The sequence below is a fragment of the Anastrepha ludens genome, chromosome 3, assembly GCF_028408465.1.
Source record: "Anastrepha ludens isolate Willacy chromosome 3, idAnaLude1.1, whole genome shotgun sequence".
Taxonomy (NCBI): Eukaryota; Metazoa; Arthropoda; class Insecta; order Diptera; family Tephritidae; genus Anastrepha; species Anastrepha ludens.
In genome coordinates, this window is record NC_071499.1 from 117367634 (window position 1) to 117394802 (window position 27169).

General features: G+C 37.7%; 1 protein-coding gene across 8 annotated transcripts in view; it reads left to right on the top strand.

Moving 5' to 3' along the window:
* Nucleotides 1–26264, top strand: part of LOC128858876 (filaggrin) — a 37704-nt gene extending 11440 nt beyond the window's left edge. For 7 of the 8 annotated variants that reach the window (XM_054095422.1, XM_054095423.1, XM_054095425.1 and 4 more), the window contains 4 exons: nt 2658–9457; nt 10596–10700; nt 10782–11364; nt 22958–26264. In XM_054095422.1, the coding sequence (XP_053951397.1) occupies nt 2658–9457; nt 10596–10700; nt 10782–11364; nt 22958–22983 (7514 nt within the window). In that variant the 3' untranslated portion in view covers nt 22984–26264. Of the gene's footprint in view, nt 1–2657; nt 9458–10595; nt 10701–10781; nt 14985–22957 lie in introns of those variants that run through there. The other variant, XM_054095429.1, reaches the window with a different exon arrangement.
* The last annotated feature ends 905 nt before the right edge of the window (nt 26265–27169 follow it).

Consider the following 27169-nt stretch of genomic DNA (forward strand, 5'->3'; position numbering starts at 1 on the left):
AACATCAATACACTTGGACCAACGAGATTCTAATTTATGAATTCCATGCCTGAAGTGAGAATCTGGAAGGGTTGCAAAACACGCTTCCACAGGAGCTATGACTTTATGAATATTTGATGGAATACGCTTTTCACGTATGCATTTTTTGGGTCTGAAAACAGAGGAAAGTCGGTAGGGGCCAAATCTGATGAATTCGGTGGATGTTACAACATTTCGAATTTTAATTCATGGATTTTAGTCATTGTCAAAATGCTCTTGTGACACGGCGCATTGCCCTGAAAAATAATTGTTTTCTTTTGCAAACTGTGTATTTGTTCACGCCTTTTTTCTTTTGTGTTTTTTTTCACGCCTTTTTTCAACTTCAGCTGGTTTAAAAGGTTACAAAAATATTCTGAATTTATATTGTTTTACCAGATTGCAACTAGTCCACGAACAAAATTCCTTTCGCATCCCGAAAAACTGATGCAAACACCTTCTCTGCCGATTTCTGGGCACGAATTCATTTCGGAGCCAAAGAACCGGGCTCACTACACCACTCTTTAGCCTCTTGTTTTGATTTCGAATCATGGTGATAGACGCAAGTGCCGTCCATAGTGTTGAATTGATGCACAAAATCCAAAATCTTTTCGAAATCGCTCTAAATGTTGCTGAGAAAGTCGCATTCGAATGTGTTTTTGTTCCATTGTTAGCGAATGCGACACCCTTTGTTTATACAGCTTTCTGAAGGCCAATACTTTAGTCAAAAATTATTGCTTACACTGCCCAATGAGATACTCTCTTTCTTTTCTACGCTTTCTGGTGTTATTGCTGCTTTTGGATGTCCTTAATGGATGGATGGATCGCCTTAAAAGCTTCTACGATCACGCTTGAATTCAGCAACCCATCATTCTACTGTACTAATTGATGGGGAATTGTTCTTATTCACTTTCAACATTCGTTCATAAATTTCCTTTACTTTGAAACCTTCCAAAAATAAAAATTCATTCACTGCACGACATTTGATGTTTTCCATTGTAGAAAATACTGTGAGACGTCGATAATAAATGGCTTGACAGATTGAAATGGAACTTCACGTACTAGGTTGTTCAATAAGTTTTGCTGTTCGATAAGAGAGGACTCTTCATATGAAGAGTGTACCAATCTAACAAAAAAAAAATGCTAGTAGCAAAGCCTATTGAACAACCTAGTACATTGCCATAATGAATTGGGCTTTGTGAAGCATTTTTTGTGATAAATAGCACATAACCTTAAGTTTTCTATGAAGCCTCTATGTGTGGAACTCAACATACCATGGATTCGGTTGTTTACTCTTTTTATCAGGAGCAAAACTCGAGAAATGGGTTTCCTTGTTTTTGTTGCTTTGGTTTTTTTTGAGATCAGCTGATTTCGCGCCCTTAATTCCTCTGTAACCTTTTCTAAAATAATTCTCTATTTTTCTTTTATAATTCATTTACCTGGATTGACGTCCTGTAATCTATAACTCTTTTATTCTCTTCATTTGAATGACACGGTGAAAGTTCCGATGCTAGAAAGATATTTGGCTCACGTTCCATACTTTTAAGCAAGCACCATTTAATTTTTTATATCTCGATTTTGCCATTGGTTCAAATTTACCGTAAAGCATATTTTTTTAATTGTTCTACAAAAGTATAAAGGTTTTATTGGCATTTAGGATAATGTCAAGATACTTTAGGCAAAGAACATACAAAGACAAGAAGACGCAATTCTCGTCTCGTTTCGCTAATTCGAGAAATTTCGACCTGTGAAAACCAGTAGGATCTAATTAGTTCTAGTCTTTTCTTTGCTTTAGATGCCAAAATCTTTTCGTAGAACGAATTTGCATTACAAATGTGTGGAGCGCGTTTTGTTCGGTGTCCGTTACATTTTGTTTTTATTTTCTTTATTTTAATTTATATTTTTTTATTTTATTAAATTTTTTAATAAACATTTTTTTTTTTTAATTTTATTTATTTGTTTTAATTTTTTTTATTATTTTAATTTTTCTATTTTTATATTTTTGTGTTTTATTTTCTTTATTTCTTTTTATTTTCTTTATTTATTTTTATTTTCTTTATTTTATTAAATTTTTTTTTATTTTTTTATGTGTTTAATGTTTTTATTTAATTTAACTTTTTTTAATTTTATTTATTTTTTATTTCATTTATATTATTTTATATTTTTATTTTACTAATACATATATTTTTTTTTTATTTTTATATTTTTGTTTTTTATATTTACATTATTTTTATTTATTTATTCTTTTTATTTAATTGTTTTTATTTGGTTGGTTGGTTGGTTTAAGGGTGACCCCGCATCGGAGTGCTACATAGACCGCAAGTTGGGTCCGTTGTGTTGCCCTCTTTGTGTTTTTGTTTTTATTTAATTTAATTTAATTAATTTTTTTTTTTTTTAATTTTATTTTATTTTTTTTTTTTTAATTTTATTTTCTTATTTTTATATTTTGGTATTTTTTTTTATTTTTTTTTTTATATATATTTTTTTTTGTATAATATTTTCTATGGTTATTATAAAATATTTAATAAATCCAATTTGTCTCAAGACATTCATTTTATCACACTTCACACTAAATATGTCCATTAATTATGTAAATATTTATGCATCCATATATTTCGCACAACCACCTTAAAATTTTCCAGTCAACTCAACGAGCGGCGGTCAAGTAACAACACACACACCAACAGGAGGAGCACCAAGCAATCAACAACAGCAGCAATTGAAGAACATCAGCAACAACAAGTCCGCACTTGGTAACAATATAAGTAGTAATAACATCAACAACAATAGCAGCAACAACAGCGTCGGCGGTGTAAAGCTTGTTAACAATTCAACAACTGGAAGCGCTGGCGGCAGTGGTGGTCAACAGTTGCGCAATTCTTCAGTAGCGAATCACGCTAATCAACAGCAACAGCAACAACAACGACACTCGCCAATAACATGGTCATCTGTGACAACTGGCAACGACTTGACCGGGGGCGGAAAGGGCAGCACTGGTGGTGGGGGCAAATCGTCAATACCGCCACTCTATCAGAGTCCCCAATTTCAATACGAATTTCCAACATTAGATGGCACAGTTGGCGGCGGCGGCGGTGGTGGTGGTGGTGGCAGCGGCGGCAACGCATCGAACCGAAGCAAACAACACCAGCAACAGCAGGATCATTTTCATCACCATCAGCAACATCAGCACCAGCACCAACAGCAACAACAACACCACCACCATCACCATTCGAGCCAACAGCATCAGCATCAGCATTCGCAACAAAATCATCATCACCATCAACAACAGAATCACCATCCGCATCAACGAGACTACAACAGCCAACAACATGGCGGCGGCCGTCACGCGTACGATCAGCGTTACGATGCACACAACTACAAAGATGGCAGCGACGGCGACGGTGGCGGCGATTACGCGTACCAGCAGCATCATCATCATCACCAGCAACAACAACAACGCGAACTGAACGAAGTGAGTCTGCGTCCACAAACCGATGCTGCCGCCTGGTTGCAGCAGCAAGAGAAATCAGCCAAGGGCGCAGTAGAAGGCCAGTTGAACCAACAGGGCCAGGGCCACCAAGGGCAGAATGCCAATGCTGCGGGCGCAGCAGTCCCGTTGCCGATCCTGCAGCTAATGCCATCGTTCATGCAGCGAGGGGCACCATTGCCTCCAGCTGGCAGCAGTGGTGGTGGCGTTGGCGGTGTTGGCAGCAATGGACCGCGCTCTCAAACGCCACCAAACTATCAGAACGGCATTGGCGGCAAGGAATCGGGTGGTGGCGGTGGATCGGGTGTTGCACTGCGTCAACAACGCTCGGCTGGCGGAAATGGTGGTGGTGGAGCGCAGGACTATCGCTCAGGCTCACCGGCTGTTAGTAGTTTCCGGGCAGCGACCATAATACCCAAAAGACCACCACAAATGGTCACACCTCCATTAAGTGGCGGCGGTGGTAGTGGTGGTGGTGGCGGCACACAAACGCCTAACGGTGGAGGCGCAGGCGGACGTAAGGAGAAAGAATTCGTTATTGAACCAGAAGTGGTCCAAATGCAACGACCCATCATACGCGAAGAAGATTTGGAACGTTTAAATGCTATAGCCAACGATGACAGCTGGACAAAACAAGATGATATAGACTACACGAAAAAGTTGACATTCTCAGATGATGAATCGCCTGAAGAACATACTCCAACGCTGGAGCGCGATCGACCAGTATTTAACAAGTCGGGCGGCAGCGGTGGTGCTCTGGATCAGCGTAAGAGCTCCAATGCGAGCAGCGTAAACAACAGTTGGCAACGTGGCGGCAGTGTTAAGGAACAGCGCGAAAGTGTCGAGCGTGAAAAATCGACTGAGCGCGAAGATACACGTCAGCAGAATGGGCATCGCAACAGTGCCGCGGGCAGTATCGCTCTGGACGCGGCCGTTTATGAGCGTGTGAAACAACGTAAAGAAGAGGAGGAGCGTAGAGAGAAAGAGCGCCGTGAAGCAGCAGCTCGCAAATTACAGGAACTCGAAATGAAGATTTACAACAAGAAGGCAGCGAGCGCAGCAGCAGCTGGTAGCGGTGCAACAATAACTGCCGGTGGGGGCGACACAGTGGAACAGCCGACACCTCCGCCCTCTGTAGGAGGCGGCAGTGAGGAGGAATTCAATATGCGGCGCGGTGGTGGCGCTGGCAGAGACTACGAACGCGGCAACATGCGCGGTGGCTTTGATAATCGTGATGTGCGCGGCGGTGGCGATTATGTACGCAGCGAACGTGGTGGTCCTGGCAGCGGCGTTGGCGTACCGACTATAGGTGCTGGTGGCAAGCCAATATTTTCTGCGCAGTTTCAATCGAATTTGCCGCCTCGATTCCAGAAGCAGCAGCAGATGCAAGCGCAGCTAGGCGCACCATTAACAAGTGGCGGCAGCGCTTTAGGTAGTAACGGAAAAGCTCCCGGTTCATTGGGAGTTGGTTTAGAAAAATCAGCCTCTTCTAGTTCCGCCTATGAGTCTAGTGGGCGTTACATGCAAAAAGGGGGAGGCATTGGTGGTGCCGGTCAAATGCAACGCGGCGGTCGTGGTGATTATCGTGACAACTATACGCGCGGCGGATATGGCCGCATTCGCAATGACAGTGAACGCGACGATGAACCACGTTATCATGGTGGACGCAGTGGACGGGGTGGAGATGATTACATGCGCGGGAACGGTATGACCCAGAATCAATTATCGCGCAGCATTTCGGATACTTCGCAACGCAAAACTAGCGTTTCATCCAACGATGAATCCTGCAAATATGCTGGCGCCAACAACTTGAATGATTCTAAAGAGTTTGGTAGTGGTTTACTTGTGTCGTCTTGGGCCGAGGAGACGGATGCTGAGCTTAAGCGGCAGCGCGAAGAAAGCTTCTCTTCATCTCATAGCCACGAATCCCTACCCATTAAGATACTGCAACGTCCGCATACCCAGAAGAGTGTATCGGAGGAGGAATCCTCCTCACCGCAGCAGCAGCAGCCACAGCCGCAACAGCAACAAAACTTACATTCGCAACAGCAACAACAACTGCAATCTCAGCATCAACAGCAGCAACAGTCTCAACAACAACTGCCCCTTCGTCGCAGTGAAAGCGAACAAACATCGCATTTTGCACCAACCCAGATTCTACGCCGCTCTGAGTCTTCGAGTGATGAGAAGTCGAAGCCGCAGCAGCAGACAGGAAGTAGTGCGGAAACTGTCTCAGCTGGGAAGATAGTTGAAGAGAAGAGCGTATCGACTATAAAGCAAACAATAGACGCCGAATCTCTGCAGAAAAAGCGTAAGGAAAGCGAAAGCAGTAACGCCGCTGCTCCTGTCATTTCAGGGGCTCGTAAAGAATCTATTTCTACTGAGGATACCAAGCAACAGGTTGACGAAAATCGTACGGCTGCAACAACAACGGCAAGTCAACCACAGCGGGAGCCGAAAAGACCTAATCCGCGCGTCGGTAACGGTGGCGGACGTGACCGCGACCGCGACAGAGACCGTGATCGTGACCGAGGCTCCCATTCACGCCCTTTCGGTGGTGGTCGTGGCATGCGCGACTGGTATCCTCGTGTGATGCGTGGTGGACGTTATTATAGCTCGAATGAAGCACGTCTCCCCAGTGAGTCTGAGCATTCAGAGGACGTCGATGACGAATCGTATGGACGTCGTGGCGATCGTCAAAGCTCTAAAGTGCCGCGAAAGGAGCATGGCGGTGGTGGTCATCGTAGCAGCGGGGAAGAACGTAGCTCAAAGGAAGGTTTCGCACCGCGTGGTGAACCATCTCGTCGTGGTCGTGGCGGTGGCGCAAATATTGGCGATCGGAGCGAGCGTGGCGAACGTGGTAGTTCTTCATCATATCGACGTAACGATGGTGGACGCGGTCAGGGTCGCCATTACGGCAGGCAGCCCTATGATGAACACCATAAGGAACATAAGCGCAGCTCAGAGTCGGAACAGGCAAGCGGTAGCAATGATGTGGATAAAACGAAACAAAACCAATTGGCGCTAAGCGCTGGACTTTCTAAAGTTAAGGATGGTAACAATGCCACTGCAGCATCCTCTGCGGAGGACAAGACGCGCACACAATCGAGCGGTAAGCAGCAGGCTCCCCAGCAGAATTTGTCAAACGCGCAGCAAACAAAGAAGACAACAACTGGTGTTGCCGATACAGAAAAGAAGAACGCGTCAACAATACCGGCAAAACAGTTCGGCAGCAGCAATGTGGGCCCACAGGCGCGCAAGGAGAGCACATCGAGCACTAAAACTGACGATGTATTAGAGCGGGAACGTAAGTCTTCTTCTAAAGAAAAGGACACGCCTGGTGGCACAGTGCAACAACGCAGCAATAGCTCGGGGCAATTGGCGGCCGCGCAACGCAGCAACTCTACTGTCAGTGTTAAGAAACAAGATTTGCCGATGGCCTCGTTGCCCACCTCGCAATCGACATCCGCTATTGGCGCCAATAAACCCAACCAGCAGCAGCAACAACAGACGGTTACGAAACCACCACCAGGCCTGGGTGGCAATAATAACGGCGGCAACTTCAAGCCTGCCAACAGTACAGCCCTAACAAATCAGAGCGCTACTACGCAACAGCAACAAAAACAGAGTGTCGACTTGCAAAAGAGTAAATCGGATACAAATGCCGTTACATCGAATGTGGGGCGTCAACAGCCGACCTCACAGCACCGTGCTTCTATCAATGAAGTAGACAAATTAAAACTGGGAACCGGCAGTGAAAAACCAAATGCGGTTGTGAGTGGTAGTAACCCGTTATTGCTAGATGGCGCTCCAGTGAATACGATCATCTTTGAAAATACCAACTACAAACAGCAAGCACAGGCAGCGCAGATGAAACGCTCCTCTGAGTCACTGGCTTCAGCCGTAAGCAGCGGCGTAAGTGTTTCGGCAGTGGAAACACTCAGCACGGCGCTATCTCAGATGTCTTTCGCCAAGGCGAATGATTCGCCAGTGCCTGGTGGCAGCGTGGTTGTGTCCGCCGCGGGCGACTACGACAAGGATATTAAATTGGGCTTCACTTTTGGCGATGCCACGGAGACGTACGCTACTTCAGCGTCCAACAAGCAAACAAATGATAACGAACCGAAAGTTGTAAGTGTGGCTGCGCAACAAGTTGGTGTGGCCGCTGTTGCCCAACAACAACATCAGCATCAACAGCAACAACAGCAGCAGCAACAGGCGCAAAATATAATTTCGACCGCCGACTTGAATATGAAGATTGCCAGCGTAAAGAAGGTGTGGGAAAGTGTGGCGCCCATGACGTCTGAGGCGAATACATCTGTGCTACAACACCAGCAGGTGGCACACCAGCAGCAGCAGCAGGCGCAGCAGCAGGCACAGCAGCAGTTGCAACATCAACAGCAACAGCAGCAGCAACAACAGCAACAGCAGGCCCAGCAGCAAATGGAGGTAGTGGATCCCAGTGGACATATGTCCGCGGCCGCCTCTTTCGTAGCAGCTGCTGTAGCCGCATCACAACAACAACACCAACAGCAACATATGCCACACTATGCAGTCGCGGCAGTGCCACTACACCAGCATCAACACCACTCACTCTCTTCGCCCGGTCCCGTGCCAAGCGGCTACGGCGGCCATGGCTCACCGTTCGACGTCGCCACACCACTCGAGCAGCAATTCGCGCAAAGCGGCAGCATTGTGGTGGGTGGTGCCGATGATGCCGCCAGTGTAGGCGGCTATCCCAGTCCCCAGCAGACACAACAGCAGCAAGCGCAATCTGCTGCCGCTGCTCAGCAACAACAACAAGTGTTGAAACATCCAGATGTTGTGAAACAGCAGCAGCAGGCGTCTGCCGCGGCCAAACAGCTGCAACAACATCATGGTTCCTCAATGGGAATGTCACCACCGCCTATTCTACAACAGCAGCAGCAGCAACAGCAGGCGCAACATCAGCAATCAGCGGCACAACAGCAACAGCTGCATGCCGCACCACCCTCGTTTTACCAAGCATCACCGCAATTCACCGGCATCCCCAGTCCGCCTACGGTCGTGTTCAACTCATCGCAAATGGCACCGCCACCACCCTCGCAAGCAGGCCTCTATGCACCATTCCATTCACTTGATCATTCGAGCCGTTCGCAATTTTCAGCCGCAGCAGCGGCGCACAGTTTTCCTGGTCATTACAGCGCAGCAGCGGCAGCCACCGGTGGTCCCTTCAATGCGTACACCATGCAGACGCCACCCAATATGGCTGCTGCTCCTACACCTGAAATGTATTCCAGTTTAACGTCACAGTTCCGTATGGGCGGTGGGCCATCGCCTTTTGGCAATCCAAACTCGCAACAGTTAAATAATCCGAATGCACCAGCGGTGACGATAATCTCCTCTAATTCCAATTCGATGATGTCATCGGTAGGTTCCGTTAAGCCGCCGCCTTCATCACAACAACTAGGTACGATCGGTTCCAAAGGTGCCGGTGGTGGTGGACCATATGCAGCACAACAATATATGAATCTGTATCCCGGTCCACCGCCACAACATCCACAAGGTGGCCCACCCGGTCCACCGGGAGCGCATCAATTGCAATCTAACAGCTACTACTCAAATTCGGCTAGTGGACCCAACGGACCGGCATTCTATGGTGGTCCACCACCACAAGGCGCAGGCGCCGGTGCGCAAAATTTTGGTCTGGCAGCTGCAGCTGCTGCAGCGGCAGGCCTCTATGGGGGACATCAGGGCGGTCCGCCCGGATCCAATGGTCCTCCCGGACCGCAGGGACCCCCCGGCCCACAGTCGCAGCACACAATGGGTAACTTTAATACGCAGTTTATGAATTCGCAGCTGTTGACAGCAGCGAGCATCAATCAATTTCGGGCTGGACCAACGCCTCAACAGCAAGCAGCTGCCGCGGCAGCATACATGAAGTCTGGGCAAGGGCAAAGCCACTTGCAGGACTCGGTAAGTGAGAATCAAATAGTTGTAGAAGAAATGAGAGGGAATATGAATTTGTTATTGTAGAAAGCGGAGAGAATGACCGGGGGCTGCGAGGTTAGGATTATAGGGGAATTTGTACTCGCGTTACATCAAGAATCTTTTTCTAATAAAAAAAAAAGAATTTGAAAATGGGATATATTCGAAAAAGTGAAGTGAGGTTAGGATTATAGGAATTTGAAAATGGGATATACGCCAAAAATTGAAGTGAGGTTAGGATTAGAGGCTAAATTGTACTCGTCTACCGAAAACGAAATTATTTCTTGGACAAAAAAAAGCCCTACATCAAGAATCTCTTTCTAATAAGAGCGACTCTCGCTACAAAAATAAGTTTTAAAAGACGAGGAAACTACTCGTGAAAGGTAATTGAGAGTTAAGGTGCTCGCTTTTTTGGGTGCTTCCTTAAAAGCGTGTAAAACGGAAATGAAAAAAGATTTTTCATTTTTATTAGTTTATTTTTTAAACCATTGTTAAAAAATAAAATAAAATTTTTTGGCCATACGAGGTTCGTTCAAAAAGTTGTCAGCCTTCAAAAAATGGCTCTCCAAGAAAAGGTATGTCGCTGCCGTCATTTATTCCAGGACTCACATGTGTCTGAAATCAAAAAGACAAAAACGTTCTTGTACAGTATGAATGTGGCTATCGTGTGAACTACGATTTTAGAAAAAAAAGTCAAAATGGCGGACGTTCAAGATGAGCCTTTTTTTAACTAAAGGTCCGAACAAATTACTAAAATTTTTTTTTCCGAATGATCGTAGTTCACACGATAACGACCTCAATTCTACGTAATTTAAATTTTATTTCATAAAAATCGGTCCATTGCCTATGTGAAGACCAATTTTTGAAGACTGACAACCTTTTTAACGAACTTTGTATGGCCAAAAATTTTTTTTATTTTTTGACAATGGATCAAAAAATTAATTACTGAAATAAAAATAAAAAATCTTTTTTTTCGTTTTACACGCTTAAAAAAAAACACCCAAAAAAACACCATTTCAAGTGAGTCGAATGCCTTAATTAAGTTTTGTGAAGGTTGCAATAAGAGATATGAAAAATTTAGCAAAATTCACACACAAATATATTCTAAAATAAAGATTTTTTTTAGATGGGACGTCAACTAAAAAGTCCGCTCGGCGCTGACGTCAGCTTAAGTTTAGCTAAACAGGTGCAATCTCAACCCAGTCCACCACACCATAAAAACTATGGAAGCGTAAGTGTTATTACTTAGTTTTATGCACTTATTTCGCTATTTAAAGCCCTTGAAATAATGCTGACTTTCTTTACTTTACAGTGGGACTTACAGAATCAAGTCATGCAACAACAAGCACAACAACAATCACAATCGCAACAGCAACAAGCTGTACAACAGCGCTCTGGCGGAGTTGGTGGTGTAGGTGGTGGTAATGTGCAGAATATGCCGCCCGGCAGTCGAGGTGGCGGTGGTGGTGGTGGTCCGCCTGGTGTACAAGGAGGACCCTCGGGGGGCGGTGGTGGCGGCCAAGGCGGACAAGGACGCTATCCTACGCCCATTCAGCGTCCCACCAATTATCCACAACATCCACAAGGCGGTCCACAGTCACAACAGCAGCAACAACAACAATCGCAAGCTGGCCAACGGCCAAATAATATGCGACAAGGTCCTGGCGGTGGGCCACCCGGCTCCGGTGGCGGTAACGGGCCTCAGGGCGGAGTGGGTGGCCCTGGCGGCCACAATAATGGCAATGTTGGCGGTGGCGGTCCTAATGGGGGCGGCGGCGGCGGCCAAGGTGGAGGCCCTGGTGGTCCGAATAATGGTGGCGGCGGTAGCGTTGGCCCCAACGGCGGTGGACAAATGAACAAACCCTACTACAATGCAGGTGGCGGTGGAAGTCGAGGTAATTGAATGAGGCCAAGCAACAACACATACACATGCCAACAAATAACAAACACAACACATTGAGAACAAAAAAGCAAATAAAAAATGAAAGGAAAACCCACAATAATACGCACGTGAAATGATGGCTAACTCAAACGGAAGGGTATGAAAATACCGCGATCCAACTAAAGAAAGAAAATTTTAGAATTCTTATAAGTTAGCACAAACGCGTGAAACTTTGTGTAGCGAAATGAAGGAGAAATGCAAATAAATTCAAATACGACAATTACGTAAACAATGGCAAATTGCAATTGCAATTGCAGAATGCAATTAGTTGAGTGAAGAGAGGAGAAGAAAAATTACTTGTATTATGTTTGAGTAGCAGAAATTGCGCGCATGCGCAACAATAAGTAGTAAGAAATATGAAAAATATAAAACAAAAACATGCGCACACACATTGACGCATTTGGCATAAGCGAAAAATCTCGTTTTAGTGGCGGCGGATATTTGGATGAAACAAAGGGCAAAAAGTAAATGAAAGCCAGACTTGAACTCTTTTTTTTTTTTTGTATGTATTTGGTGGTAAATTTTTACATTTGCTGCAACCGAATTTTCACTTATGGCAAAGTATGAAATCTCAACTGGCGCAAGCAGAAGAAAACACAGCTATTTTTCGTTTATGGGAATGCGTGCAATTGATTTGTGTGCCGAGAAAAGTTGTAACATGTAACGATGTAACACAACAACAATTATGTATCCTTAATAATCCCCTAAAATGGTATACAAAAACACGGCTTCAATGTTTGGTGAAAGAGGAAAAAACAAAAACAAAAAACAAATTAAATACAAAAATAATATAAAAAATTTAATTATTAAATAAATATAAATGGAAATGAGCAAGTTTTTAAGAGGCGCAGACGGCGAAGGAAACAAGTCGAAACATGTGGGAAAAGAATTAAAAGAAAAAAATAAATAAATGAGAAAGCAAACTTGAAAGAAGATACTTGAAGAATAGTATGAAGAGTGAAAATTATGCAAAGAAGAAGAAAAGGAGAACATGAAACTCGTATGGGTGGTAGCAGTCAGACAGCAGCCTGCCTTACTATGGCTATTAGCCAATTTACTGTACTACTTAAGTGCGTTGAAATAAATATGCTGGGGCCAGTGTAGTTATGGAGTTGTGAAATATGACACTGAGGAAGCGCTGAGGCGCAGCAAAGCGGCGCTGCTGCTCTAAAAACGCCGAGCAGGTGTTACGTTACATATATTTGTTACAATTTTAACTGATATTGGTTTTCAAATGCCAAAAATAAAGAAAAAGAAGAATTTGTCACACAAACAAATTTAGTTAACTTTCGTTAAAGTCGAAACGACGAAAAGTGGAAAAGTTGTTTTTAGGAATTTTGGTGTGTACATTTATGAAAAACTCAATTTCTTTTTTTTTTTGTATAACTTCAATTCGATTTACAACTCAATACAGCTGCATAACAACGCTCCATGCTACAACGTACGCTATTATATGTAACAATTTATATATACATTCATATAGAAAATACTAAAAAGCAACTTTGGCAAAAATTAAAAGTAAAAAAAAAAAAAAAAAATTGCGACCTATGCAATTTTCGTAAATTGTAGGCGGCGTCCTTTGTGCGCATACAATTCGTTTGCACTGTAGCAAATAATAGTGCATTTATACCAGTTTTACGTCTACCGTCACAACAACTGTTTGGACACACATACACACACACACACTTACCTAAATGAACGCATAATTAAATAAATATTTATATTTATAAATAAATGAAAAGAGAAGAAAAAGAAGAAACAAAAAAAAAACACAAATGTACAACACTTGACTAACTAATACGCATTGGTGCGTAATGGAGGGGCATCAAAAACTGATATTCTAGAGGAAATGATCGACGGTAGTTGTACGCATAAGAACAAGGAATCAATTTTTAAAAAATTGTACAGCTAGTTGGCATTTTCTCTTAATTAACTTTCGGGAAATGTTGAGCAACAACTTTTTGCAGACCATAAATTTACCTTTATTTTTGTTGAGCATTAATAATTGTGTTAAGTAGATTTTTCGTTTGCCATTTTCGGTATTTCGAAACTATTTGCCTTCACAACAGCAGCAAATAGTTTTTGAATTGACTGATAAGCAAGCGGATGGGCAAAACCTAGAAAAAAAATTGTATTTTCTAACCTCAAATTGTTGGAAAATTACAAAAAAGTACTATAAAATTAAATTCAAAATCGTTTTTGTAGTAATTAAAGCTTTACGCTGAATTTAAATCCAAATCATTTTTGAAGTATTTGAAGCTTTCTGCTGAAGAGCTACTACAAGCACGTAAAAACTATGCGTAGCGCACTTTATTTTTCTAACTTCAAATTGTTGAAAAATTACAAAAAAGTACTATAAAATTTAATGCAAAATCAAATTTGAAGTATTTGCGTTGCTGTTTTGGGAAATAGCTATTTTTCTTACTTAATGATAGAAAATTTATAAATCTTTTTTCAAATCATTATAATTTTTTTTGCAAAATTTTTGAAGTTTTGAATCGTGTTTTGAGTTTTGCAAAATTGTGGAACTTTTGCGCTTAATTTCAATGTTAAGTCATTTGAATTTTTTATGATAAAATTTAGTTTTTCGTACTCTGAAAATTATGCAATTTAAAAATTTGAGACATTTCTGCTCGGCTCAGAAAAATCTTTGGCGAGCCTTCAAAAATATTCAATAAGTCCGTCAAAAATATTTGCAAACCTTTTCAAAAATATTTGAAAAGTCTTTCAAAAATATTTAAGAAGCCTTTCAAAATAATTTGAGAAGGCCTTCAAAAATGTTCGATAAGCCTGTCAAAAATATTTGACAAGCCTTTCAAAAATATTTTTCAAGCCTTTCAAAAAAATTTGAGAAGGCCTTCAAAATAATTTGAGAAGGCCTTCAAAATAATTTGCGAAGCTTTTCAAAAATATTCGATAAGCCTTGCAAAAATATTTTTCAAGCCTTTCAAAAATATTTGCCCAGCCTTTCAAAAATATTTGTCAGGCTTCACCAAGCCTACTCTTTGCGTGCGAATAACAAAAATAAAGTAAATTTTACACTGCGCCGCTGCATTTCAATACCCTCCACACTCTGCTCGGATGACCCGCAACTGCACGACATGTCTGCCTCCACGCTAACATCCTCAATTGTTAGATTGCCGTCTGCAGCCATTTGAAAATGTCGCGCTACATACATACATACATATATATTGCTATTATTTACACTTTATTATCTACTATTAAACACAAAAGTTTCATTTAAAAATATTTTTTTTTATATATACATATATTATTAAAATCATAATATATCGAAAATAATATATACACATATATTTCTCTTAAAAACAAAAAAACAATATAATGCATACATACATTTTTTTATTTATTTTATAAAACAAAAAAAAAAGAAACATTATTTAAATATTAATTTGTAGTTTAACGCGCCAAGCAAAATTTAGCGTTTAAAAGCGTAAGAAAGTTAACCTAAACACTGCTTAAAGAAATGGAAAAAAGTAAATAAAAAATATTAAAAGTAAATTAAAAAAAAATACACAAAAATTGCAAAATAAAGAAATACATTATCTTCTACTTTAGCTGAAAAGTCTTTAAATTAACAAACACACACACACACAGACGGGCAAACAGGTGTACCAGGCCAGGTCAGGCGTTTTCAGGAAAAAATTTAGAAGAAGTAAATTTGAAAAAGTATTTAGTGCGCTGGGAGTGAGCGAGAGAACCGACCCCACAACATATGGCAGCAGAAAAAAGCAGCAAATTGGTGTTGGCGTTTGTTCAAAGTAGAAATACTTAAAATTTTAGTTTTCTCAAAAAAAAAAAAAACAAGAAAAAAATCAACTAATCAAATCTAGAAATCTAAGTTAAGTTTTCTTCAATTCCAATGATATTATTTACACACCATTTAAATATTAGCAAAAATAACCCATTTGAACTAAGTGTAACAACAACTCAAGTCTAGACTCGCGCAATTATTGGTTTTTGTTTTTTTAATACTTAGTTTTAAACACAAACCGTTTATTGCCAGCCGTAGAAACTACGTTAAGCACCAGAAATTCCGTTTTAAATTACACTTTCTTTAATTCTCAAAATTATGTGTGACGAAACGTGACTCAACGTATGCGTATTGCCGCGCTGACGAAATATTCATGTAAATGGCAAATTGTAAATTTAGTCCCAAGTTCTTTGACGTTGCGTCGTAAGTATTGTACTCGTATGTGTGGCACCAAGCTTTTCTATTTTTTGTTTTTTTTTTTGTTAATTTATATTTGGGTATGTGTTTTAAATGGTAACTAGGAATGTAAAAAAAGTTTATGCGAATATTTTAAAAACTGTAATTTTATCAATGATTTTTTACACTCTGAAAAAAAAGAAACAGAAAAAAAGAAACAAACGAAAAAAAGTTAAATGTTTCCTAAGTTAATTGTAAAAAAAAAATGCAAATGACCGTAAATTTAAACGACTAACGAAAAACAAAGTAAATATAAATATTAAATATCTTAAAGTGTGATGATGTTTATAAGTAATACACAAAAATGAAAACAAAACTACATTCACAAAAAAACAAAAAATTATAATTTTCCACATTAAAAAGGAAGACCCAAAAACAACAACAATATTGGTTTTATTATTTCGTAAATAAGTAGCAAATTTTAAATTTATATTATTTATACATACAATCAGCGCCAAAAGTAAGTGTACGCCACATATTGATACGTTTTGAAATTGAAATTTGAAAGAGGCGAGCGCAGAAGCAACGCGAGAATGGTAACTCCTAAAACACTTGGGCTAAGAAGCCTATTGTTTTCGGAGCTAGGGAAAGTAAAAGGGTTCATAGTTAAGGAGAAGAGGAGAGAAGTGTCAGAAAGAAGAGATAGGATAGAATAGAGACAGAGACAGAGTTTGGGTTGATAGTCAAGGAGGAAAGGAAGGCAGTGACAGAGAAAAAGGGACAGGATAGAATAGAGACAGAGATAGCAAGTCCTGTGAGAAGTTTTGTTTGATACGTTTTGAAATTGAAATTTGAAAGAGGCGAGCGCAGAAGCAACGAGAGAATGGCAACTCCTAAAACACTTGGGCTAAGAAGCCTATTGTTTTCGGAGCTCGGGAAAGTAAAAGGGTTGATAGTCAAGGAGAAGAGAAGAGAAGTGTCGGAAAGAACAGATAGGATAGAATAGAGACAGAGACAGAGTTTTACTCTATCTCATGACAATGGGAACCCAAATTTGGTAAAAAGGGTTGATAGTCAAGGAGGAAAGGAAGGCAGTGACAGAGAAAAATGGACAGGATAGAATAGAGACAGAGATAGCAAGTTCTGTGAGAAGTTTTGTTTGATAAGTTTTGAAATTGAAATTTAAGACAAGCGAGCGAAGAAACAACGAGGGGATGGATGTTAACTCCTAAAACTCTTAGGCTAAAAAGCTCATTGTATACGAAGCTCTAGAAAGTAAAAGTGTTGACTGGAAAAAAGGAGAGAAGTGTCAGAAAGAAAGAGATAGGATAGAATAGAGACAAAGTTAGTTAGTTATTTTTAAATTTTCCAGATTATTTAGCAAATCTGAAAATATCCCCCTGTTCGAGAGAACGAATTTTACTCAGTCTCATGACAACAAGTACCCAAAAATTCGTAACCTTGCTCTAGCATAGGCAGGACGCTCACAGAGAAAATGCTCAGTGCTATCCGGCTCCTCTAAGCAAGATAGGCAACTCGCGTCCGCAATGATTCCAATGGCGGACATATGCTGATCTCGCGGCTTATGTCTTTTCTACCAAGTTTTACCAAGAAAGTTCGAGAGTTTTCTGTTCGGGGTTGTCACGAAACACTTTTTAGTTCTGCAGCGTTCCAGACTGGACCATATCGCTCTTTATGTAAATTGCATACATAATCGCTGATCCAATTCATGATTCCGGTAGAACTGATTCCGATTATTTGCTCTGGTGCCTTTGGGCTAACCGCTGGACCGCAGTTGGCCAATTCATCGGCAATAAGTTTTGACTATTTATTTTTTTTTTTTGTAATGTACAACAGAAACCATATAAAGAAAAGTTTCCTATATTAAAATTTGTAAACGTTCGGCGAAATTTTTTAAATGCAATTCGGCGAAATTTCATCAAAATTTCACACTCTTTACTTAGAATTTTGGAAAAAATTCCAAGTATGCACTTTTGTAGCTCATTAATTTTTGGTCTAGTAAAGTGCAGTTTCAAGTGGCTCAAAAATCGCATTGGTTTTTGAGAATTTTTTTTGCTGACGGTATTGGGTGTTTTCTTCTATATAAAAAGAAAAATGTGGAGTAGATGTTGAATACGGTATACGGGAAAATGTACAAAACCGTTACCGATACAAACTATCAAAAACTATTGTCAAAACTTGTCAATATGTGGTGTACACTTACTTTTGTCGCTGACGGTAGATATTTTTTCATTTAAAAATTTTATGGAGCATCGCTGAATTACTTGTGATAGCTGCAAAATAATTTAATTTTTTATCGCTAAATGGATAGACAAAGATTTGGTAGACAATGAAAATACCTATATGCACGTCTGTGGACATTCGAGCCCAAAACGAGAAAAAAAAAATACTTGGGTTCACTTAGAATCTTATCAGCTATACCAGTAAATTTCAGCAATATTTGAATTATGAAAACATTTACAGTCGTAATTTAAGAGTTTTGCTTATAGAAGCGCAATCAAAATTGGGAATTTTCCAATGAACTGTGTATCGGAACTTTTTGATCTTAAGCGAAATGGCTGAAATGAAATACGATTTTATTTCTCAAATTTCATAGAAATACGTTTATTTCACATTTAACTGAAAATGTTGAACTATTTTGGCAAAATTATAATTTTTTACAAAAATGTTTTTAATAAAATTATTTTTCCGAAATTATTAGTAACAAAATTATTTTGAACATAATATTATTTTTAAAAAAAATTATTATTGATAAAATTATTTCTAAATAAGTTATTATTTTTAATAAAATTATTATTTCAACAAAATTATTATTAGGAAAATTATTATTTTTAGCAAAATTAATATTCTTAATTTCCTTAATTTTTATTTTATAATTTTTAACAGAATTATTTTTAAGAAAATAATTATTTTTCCAAAAACATTATTATTTCTAATAAAATTATTATTTTGAACACCATTATTATTTTTAGCAAAATTTATATTTTTGAAAAAGTATTATTTTTCACAGAATTAATATTTTTAGCAAAATCAATATTTTTAACAAAATTATTATTTTTAACAAAATGATTTTTCAGATATTAGTTTTAAAGTTTAAAAGATTTTTATTATACCAAAGTTAATATTTTTAACAAAGTTATTGTTTTAGCAAAATTATTATTTGTAATATAACAAAAATATTAGTTTTAACAGAATTAATATTTTTAGCAAAATTATTATTTTTAACAAAATTATTGTTTTTAACAAAATTATTATATTTAACAAAATTATTATATTTAACAAAATTATTATTTCTAACAAAATTATTATTTTTAAAAAATTATTATTTCTAACAAAATTATTATTTTTAACAAAATTTTTATTTTAACAAAATTATTATTTTTCCAATTGGTTTTGTATATACATATATATATATATAAATATAAAAATGTTATGCAATGTTAATGTAATGTTGGGTTGTCCGGAAAGTAATTGCTGATTTTACATATAGACGGCGTTGATAATTGTTCTGAACTGCTAGTGACTATTTATTTTAATTTTTTCTTTTGACAGTTATTAGCTGTCACTTTTAGCTTGCTTCAAAAAAAAGTGGGCGTAATTTTGTTTATATTTGTTTGTTTGGCGTCAATTTTTACATGGAGCCCACAGAAGAGCATTTTCGTCATATTTTACTTTATTATTTCCATAAAGAAAAAAGCGCAGAGAATGTTGCTAAAAAGTTGGCTGATTTGTATGGTGATAAAGCCTTAAAAGAAAGACCGTGTCGTAATTGGTTTATCAAATTCCGTTCTGGAGATTTTTCACTTAAATAAGAGCCGCGTTCAGGTCGGTCAAGTGATGTCGATGAAGAAGTTATCAAGGCTTTAATCGAATTGGATCGTCCTGTAACTTTGCGTGAGACTGGAGAGAAGTTAAATATACCGAAATCAACTGTTAATGAGCATATAAAGAGTCTTGGAGTGGTAAAAAAGCTTCATGTTTGGGTACCACATGAATTGAAAGAAATTCATTTAACAAACCGAATCAACGCTTGCGATATGCATCTTAAACGCAATGGAGTCGACCCCTTTTTGAAGCGGATTATCACTGGTGCGGAAAAATGGGTTGTTTACAAGAACGTCAAACGAAAACGATCATGGTCCAAGCATGATGAAGCGGTTTGCTTCAAAGGCTGATATTCAGCAAGAGAAGATTATGTTGTCAGTTTGTTGGGACTGGAACTGGACTGGTGTAGTATATTTTGAGCTGCTTCAGAGGAACCAAACGATTAGTTCGGATGCCTACTGCCAACGATTGGACAAATTGAATACCGCCACCAACTAAAAGCGATCAATCGTAAAGGTGTCATATTTCATCAGGACAGCGCTAGACCGCATACATCTTTGGTCACTCCCCAAAAACTGAGATTGTCTGCGAACTTTTGATGCATCCACCATATAGCACTGACCTTGCACCGTCAGACTACCATTTGCTTGGGTCTTTGCAGAACTCCTTAAATGGTAAAACTTTCGGCAATGACGAGGCTATAAAATCTCACTTGGTTCAGCTTTTTGCAAATAAAGACCAGAAGTTCTATGAGCGCGGAATAATGAATTTGCCGGAAAGATGGCAAAAGGTTATCGAACAAAATGGAAAATATATAATTGATTAAAGTTCATTCAAAGTTTTAATAAAAATGTATTTACTTTCTTTTAAAAAATCGGCAATTTCTTTCCGGACAACATAATGCATATTTTACTACAATTCATGCTTTTTTCCAGAGGTTTCAACAATTGGTATAATCCAAATTTGTTTTTTTTTTTTTTTTTTTTTTTTTGTTTTTTAATTGTTATACTTTACTAGCTTTAACCCGCGGCCCCGCTCGCGTAGGAGTAGTTTTGAGGGATTTAGGATATGTATATAAAAGAATTACAAACAATAACTTCATAGAAAATATTTTTTTATTATCAACCATAATATTACAATACCCGGCATCCGTTGCCATGCCTCGTTGAATAAAATCAAAACAACCAATCAGAAAAATATCAAGCAAAATTATTTTTATTAATTTTGTATCTCAAACCGAATGAGAATGGTGGCGCGGCCTGGGGGCTGTGGGAAGGGAATTCCATCATAAAAACATGCCTATAACCTTCCTGGGTGAAAATATTTATGTATAAAAATTTTTACGTCATTTGGTGTTGTCGTTTCGTAGTGATGCGCGGACAACGTACAGACATTCACCTTTATTTATTTAAAACAAAAATTTTAATTCTTCTATTTTTATACATAGTTTTTTTTTTAATTTATAATTTTTTTTTTAATTTATAATTTTTTTTTTAATTTTTATATATTTATATTGTATATTTTTTTTCACATATGTTCTTTTATACATATGTACATAAATTAGTTTTTAATTCTTCTATTTTTTATACGTTTTTTTTCACCTAGTTTAAGGGGTTACATGGGTTTCGTCGGATAAAAAAAGGCCTATTTTCAATATTTTTTTTTCTATGTAAAAAATTATTTATTTAATTCAAACTCTTTTCTGCCTTATAAATACATATGTACATATTTAAAGAATAATTTCTGAAAAAAAAAAATTAAAACTCCTCCATTGTGACGTCGTTTTCGGTGACCCTTAGAAAAAAAGGTGCGTCCGCGTTGCCAGCATAACTCCTGACAGGCTCATCAAAAATGAAAAAACAAAAATAAGTGTTTTAGTTAAGACCATAAACTCGTGCTTGAACGAAGGAAAAAAAGTAAAAATTGGAGTTTTGGCAGACATTTTTGCAAAAAAATGAAAATTTCGGTCAAATTTGTTTGACATTTTTTTTTTTAACAGTTGTAATTGAAAAAAACAAAATCCTTCGTTCAAGTACGAGTAAATTGTATTTCGAACACCTGTGTAAAATGTCATCAAAATCGGTTGAGTAGTTTTCGAGAACATTTGACAACCGACTTTGAAAACACGGTTCCGAGAAAAACGCGTTTAAAGTTTTGAGTAACAATAAAACTGGCTTGGAAGCACACACTACAAAGGCTGTATCTCCGAATTTTTTATTCGGATCGACTTGAAAATGTTGGATAATATTCCAGAGAAGTTGTAGAAATTAATAAGAAAAAAAAAAAAAATCGATTTTTTTTAACGAACGAAACCCATGTAACCCCTTAAATAAAAGGATACTAAGAAGCAACTTTTATTTGATAATTAACTTGTTTTAGGAAGCATTTTACAATATAGTCGCTATTCACTCCAGAAGGTCTGATACCGTTGTGCGTTTTAAACGTCTTCGAGAGAACAGTTCTACCTTACTATTTATTTTATCATGAAATTTCCAGTCGTACGATAACAAAAATGCTGCCATTAATATTTTTAGTTCATATTTAAACCAAAATACAAGGGGATGCAAAATTAACCATCAAATTTGGTTTTTGAATAACTTTTACAAAAAAAAAAAAAATTTTTGAGTGATGAAAATCTTTATTTTGACCTTTACGCACTCCATTGCTTGTCTCTTTGTATACTGCAGCTGCCTAGTTCACAAGTGCCATATACATATGATTGACGTACGAGAAGTTATAAATCTTCCGATGGAGTGATTAATTTTGTGCCACCTTGTATATACCGCAGTTTTAACGCAAGTTTTTGTTTGCAATTTGGGTATAGTAGGATATAAGTGTTTGTTTTTTTCGGAGAGCGTGAAATGGATTTATGGCTCCACAAAACGTGGAATAACCCGACATTTTGTACGACAAAGTTTATCGGCGAATGATTTATGCTATTAGAAAAACCAACAAAATGATCAGGTTTCATTTGGTCTTACTTCCGGGAATAATTTGAAACGAATTTAGTTAATTCTGCAAAGAAAATCCGCTTATATACATTTGCAGCGTCGCAAAAACAAAATCAGCTTATCAAAAAATAAAAAATAAAAAAAATCGTGGAAAAATATATTAGTACTGAAATTTTCGATTTAACATATCGAGTTTAGAGGTGATTTTTATTTCAAATGTACGTTCATAACCTCTTAAAGGGCTAAGAACGTGTAATTATGTCGATTCAGTGCCTGTATAGGTTCAGAAATGGCTCAACTTAACTTGAGCTAAATAAAATTATTTATTTTTTGACCCAAACGAAATGTTTTTTGTATGCATCCTTTCGTTTAATTATTTTTTTTTTGTTTCGTTAAAAATCAGTTATGTCAATTACTTCCATGTAAACACCTTTAATGATATTTTACGTACGCGAGTATCTCAAATTTACACTAAACTTGCAGTTTTTCATTTTTGCTCGTCATTACTTCATAATAACTAACCTAAATCTGTTTTTTTTTGTTTTTGCCTATCTCTCTTTTGCCCTTAAACACGAACGCAGCCAACCATGCCCAGATGAATAATTAAAAAATCGGCTGCAAGTGTACGCAGGCGGTAGGACCAGCTATGAGAAAACATGCAGTGAAGATGCATCAGCCACTTAACAAAAATATTTCTCATTTTAGTTGAGTGAAAATTCAAAAAACAAAAACAAAAACCAAAAAACAATACTTACTGAAATATGAAAATAAAATGAAGTTTAACTAATTAGCAGATCTAAAATAACTTAAATAAATAGGAAAAATTCAACTAAACAATAGAGTGTTCATACATAAGCAATCAGTAAAGCGGGAGGCGGATGGCAGTCGGCATGCAGAATAGTAACGAATTTTTCAACATTTCATAATAACGATTTATAGAGAAAACTAAACACGCAGAACAGCAGAAGTGGTAGCAGTAGCAAGTAACCTAGCAACTACATAGTAATGTAAACACAAAAAGTATTTGCGAACGAGTAGCGCAGAAAAAGGATGCAAATACTTGGCAAGCGGAAAACCGAGATCTAACATGATTGGGAAATACAACGCGAATAACTAAGCGGAATCACAAACAAATCCACACACACATTTTATTATACGCAAATTTATGCATATAATTCTAATTATTTATAAAAAAAAAATATTACCATTATTATAATACATATGTGTGTACGTATGAAGATATATTTTTAATTAGCATACATAATAATGTTTTATAAATAATAACAAGAAAATGCATGTGTAATTTGTAATTGTAATTTAACAGAAGCTGAGAAAGGAAAAGTAGGAACAGAGAGAAGGTTTATGAAACATTTGCATTGCTATCATCTCAGAATGTTAATGGAATTTCAGAAGTAAAGTAAAGCAGAAGTAGCAACAGAGAATGTTAATGTAATCATTATTGGCAGAGAATGTTAATGGTGCCTAAATAATTAACATAATGCCGGCTGTAATCATCATTAACATTCTCTGTTGTAACATTTGTGCGAGTAAAGATGAAATAGCAAGAGATAATGTTAATGTTAGCATTATTGGTAGCAATGCATAAATAATTAACATACTGCCGGCTGTAACCAGGGAAGTAATTCACTAGAGAATGATCATTAGCATTTACATTCTCTGCTTAACATTTGTGCGAGTAAAGAAGTAGCATGAGGGAAATGCGCATTCAAACTACACTGCTAGCAAAACTGTGCAATTGAAAATTTGCAGGCTTTAATACGTTTTTTTTTAATAGTCTGGCAGTTCTCAATTTAAAGCGAGTAAGCGGAAGCAAGTCCCTGGCACGTAGTTGGTAGTTGAATTTTCAAGCGTCACTTCCCATCAAACCAATAGTAAATTTGTCGCGTAAATATAAAAATTACAAGAAGTTTGTGAATAGTTTGCTTGGCATAACGTAATGTATTTGTATTTTTACAATAGTGTGATAGTTTTCAAAGTATTAGTTCAATGTGGAGTTAAGTACAGGCAAAAGTGAAATAACGCAGTTAAACGAGTTAAACTAGTGTTGTGAGTTCAATTTAAAATGGCTGCTTTGTAGCTCCGTAGCTGGATGAGGGAAACGTGAAACTAGGTGCTTGAATATAACGGAAAAAATATGCAAAAGAAAGCAAGCCTACGTAAAATTTACGTTCAAAGTAACTGCTTAAGAAAAGCGAAACTAAAGTGAGATTTTAATTAATTTTTACTGAAATAAAGGTTTATCTGTTCAATTGAAATAAAAAATATATGTATGTATATGGGCACCTACAATCGAATGTATACACATAGAAATGTATCAGAAACAAGCTAACCAGAAAGCTACCATTAATATTTGTATTGAAAATTATATCTATCTACATTAATACCAGTCAAATAAAATTACACACATACTCGTATGTACATATATACGGATAAGGCGGCAAGTAATATTCATATGTCTTTCGCAAATTTTTTTATCATGGGCAAGCAAAACAAAAAAAAAAAAAACGGAAAAATAGAAAAAGCGAATGAAATATGTTTATAAGTTCTTACGTGGTGTTTACCTAACCTAATCTAACAAACTTTGCTGTACTCACAACTTTTGAACCTTCCTATTGCGAACTTGCTAAACTTTAAATTTAAGCGTCTGTGTCCACGCTATTTTTGCAAAATCATTACTACAAATGAAAACCTCTCGAACTTCGAACCAACCGCAAACATAGGCAAACTGCTTATGGAATTTATTGATAATTGAAGAAATACTCGTATAATTGCTGAAACCACAATACGGAAAGCTGACATCCCGAAGCGCTGCGAAATGCGGGCTTTTAAGATATTTGACATTTAAAGAAATAATAAATAAAATAATAGTGAATTCAACGCTTACAGTATGCAAATTTATAAGCAAACGGCTTGATGAGCACAGTTCACAGGCGAAGAAAGAAGAAGAGGAAAAGTAGAAAACAAAATATCGCACACTCATAGGCGCTCGAACGCGGAGCTAAGTGCAGATGTATAGCGAAACTGCTCAAAAAGTGTGAAAACTTAGAAAAGCGAGTACTAAAGAATTTTCGCATGTTAAAAACTTAGAAAGTATGAATACCATTATTTAAATTGGCATCATACTTTATTAACTTCAAGCAAAATACAAAAACAAAAATACTATTAAGCATAGTTCTTTTATAAAAATATTAAATTGAGTTAAATCAGTAAACTAAATATAAATGTACTTAATAGACGCTCAGCTTAAATTGATGCTGTTTCATATTTAGATACATACATATGTATATGAAAAAAAAAAACAAAAAAAATATATAATATATAATATTTTATGAAAACAATGATTGCTGACAGTGAATGATGGCAGTGACAGTGAACGTAAGATTAACACAAAAGTATGGACATTTGATCGAGATTGAAGTAAAAGGAATTAATGAAATACATACTTACAAATATGAACACATTCATTTATAAAATGCATACATAGATACATACATACATACATACTACGTATTATATGTGAAATCACAAAATGGATATAAAGAAAAAAAAAACAAAAAATCATAGAAACGAAGAAAAAGCACAAAAAATTCATCTTAAAAATGAAACAGAGGAAAAAACGAAATAATAAAGCAAAGGTCTTACATTCTATCCCAGAAAAAAGCGAAAATATGAATTTTATTGGAAAGTTCCATCAAGAAGAAGCTATAGACTTGTCAAAACACTGCCATTAGGACTGCGTTGGGATGTCTTTTGATGTCGCCACATTAACATCTACACGACGAGGTCCACATACTCCCTGCAAGGTTAGGTTAGGTGGAAGCGGTTGTCCACTGTAGGACACACTCAGGTTCATGGCCCACTGTGTTGCCGCCCTTATCCCTCCTAAAACCAATGTGTACTTTTCAAAAATTTTGTAAGATCCTTAGATTCGACAGAGCCGAGATCTTCTAATTCATTAAAGGATTCTCCATTCAAAATGGAGAGTCTACGTTCTCGATAGAGCTCCAACTTCGCCGAGAGTCTCGCGTAACCTTGGCATAATTACGTTCTGAATACTATAGCAGGTTAAACTCTTACCTATCCAGAATTGACACCCGGAACCCACTCATCTAACACCTCTCTCCCGCTGGATCCAACCTGTCGAAACAGCAAGCTTCTTGGGCCTACCGTCAGATGAGTTAGACGAAGAAGACTGGTGATTTACACTACACTGACAGGGCAAAGTTATGTAAGTGCTTTGACACCAATAACAGCAGCGTACATCTCGTATATAAAGGGTGGTCAGATTGGAGGTACTTTTTCCCAATAGGATTTTTGACAGATCACGCGTGACTACTGTCAAAGTAAATACATAATTTTTTTCAGTATTCACTGATATTTCGTCATTACGTCTCAGCAGCGTTTACAAATCGTACAACTATATTACGAAAATCGACGCCCTGTGAAGTGGTCAGCAGGTCAACTTATGGCGATCAACGATGACCCTCATTTTTGGCTTAATGGCTAAGTCAATAAGCAAAATTGCCGTATTTCAGCTAAAGAACAACCTGAAATCATTCAAGAACAGCCTTTACAACCATTGAAAACAACCGTTTGGGCTGGAGGATACATCGGCCCATATTTCTTCCAAGACGAGGCTGGCGCTAATGTAACAGTGAATGGCGAACGCTGTCGCGCCATGACAAACGACTTTTTGATACCGAATATTGAAGCTCATAATCTACACAACATTTCTGTCCAACAAGACGGCGCTACTTGCCATACAGTCCGCG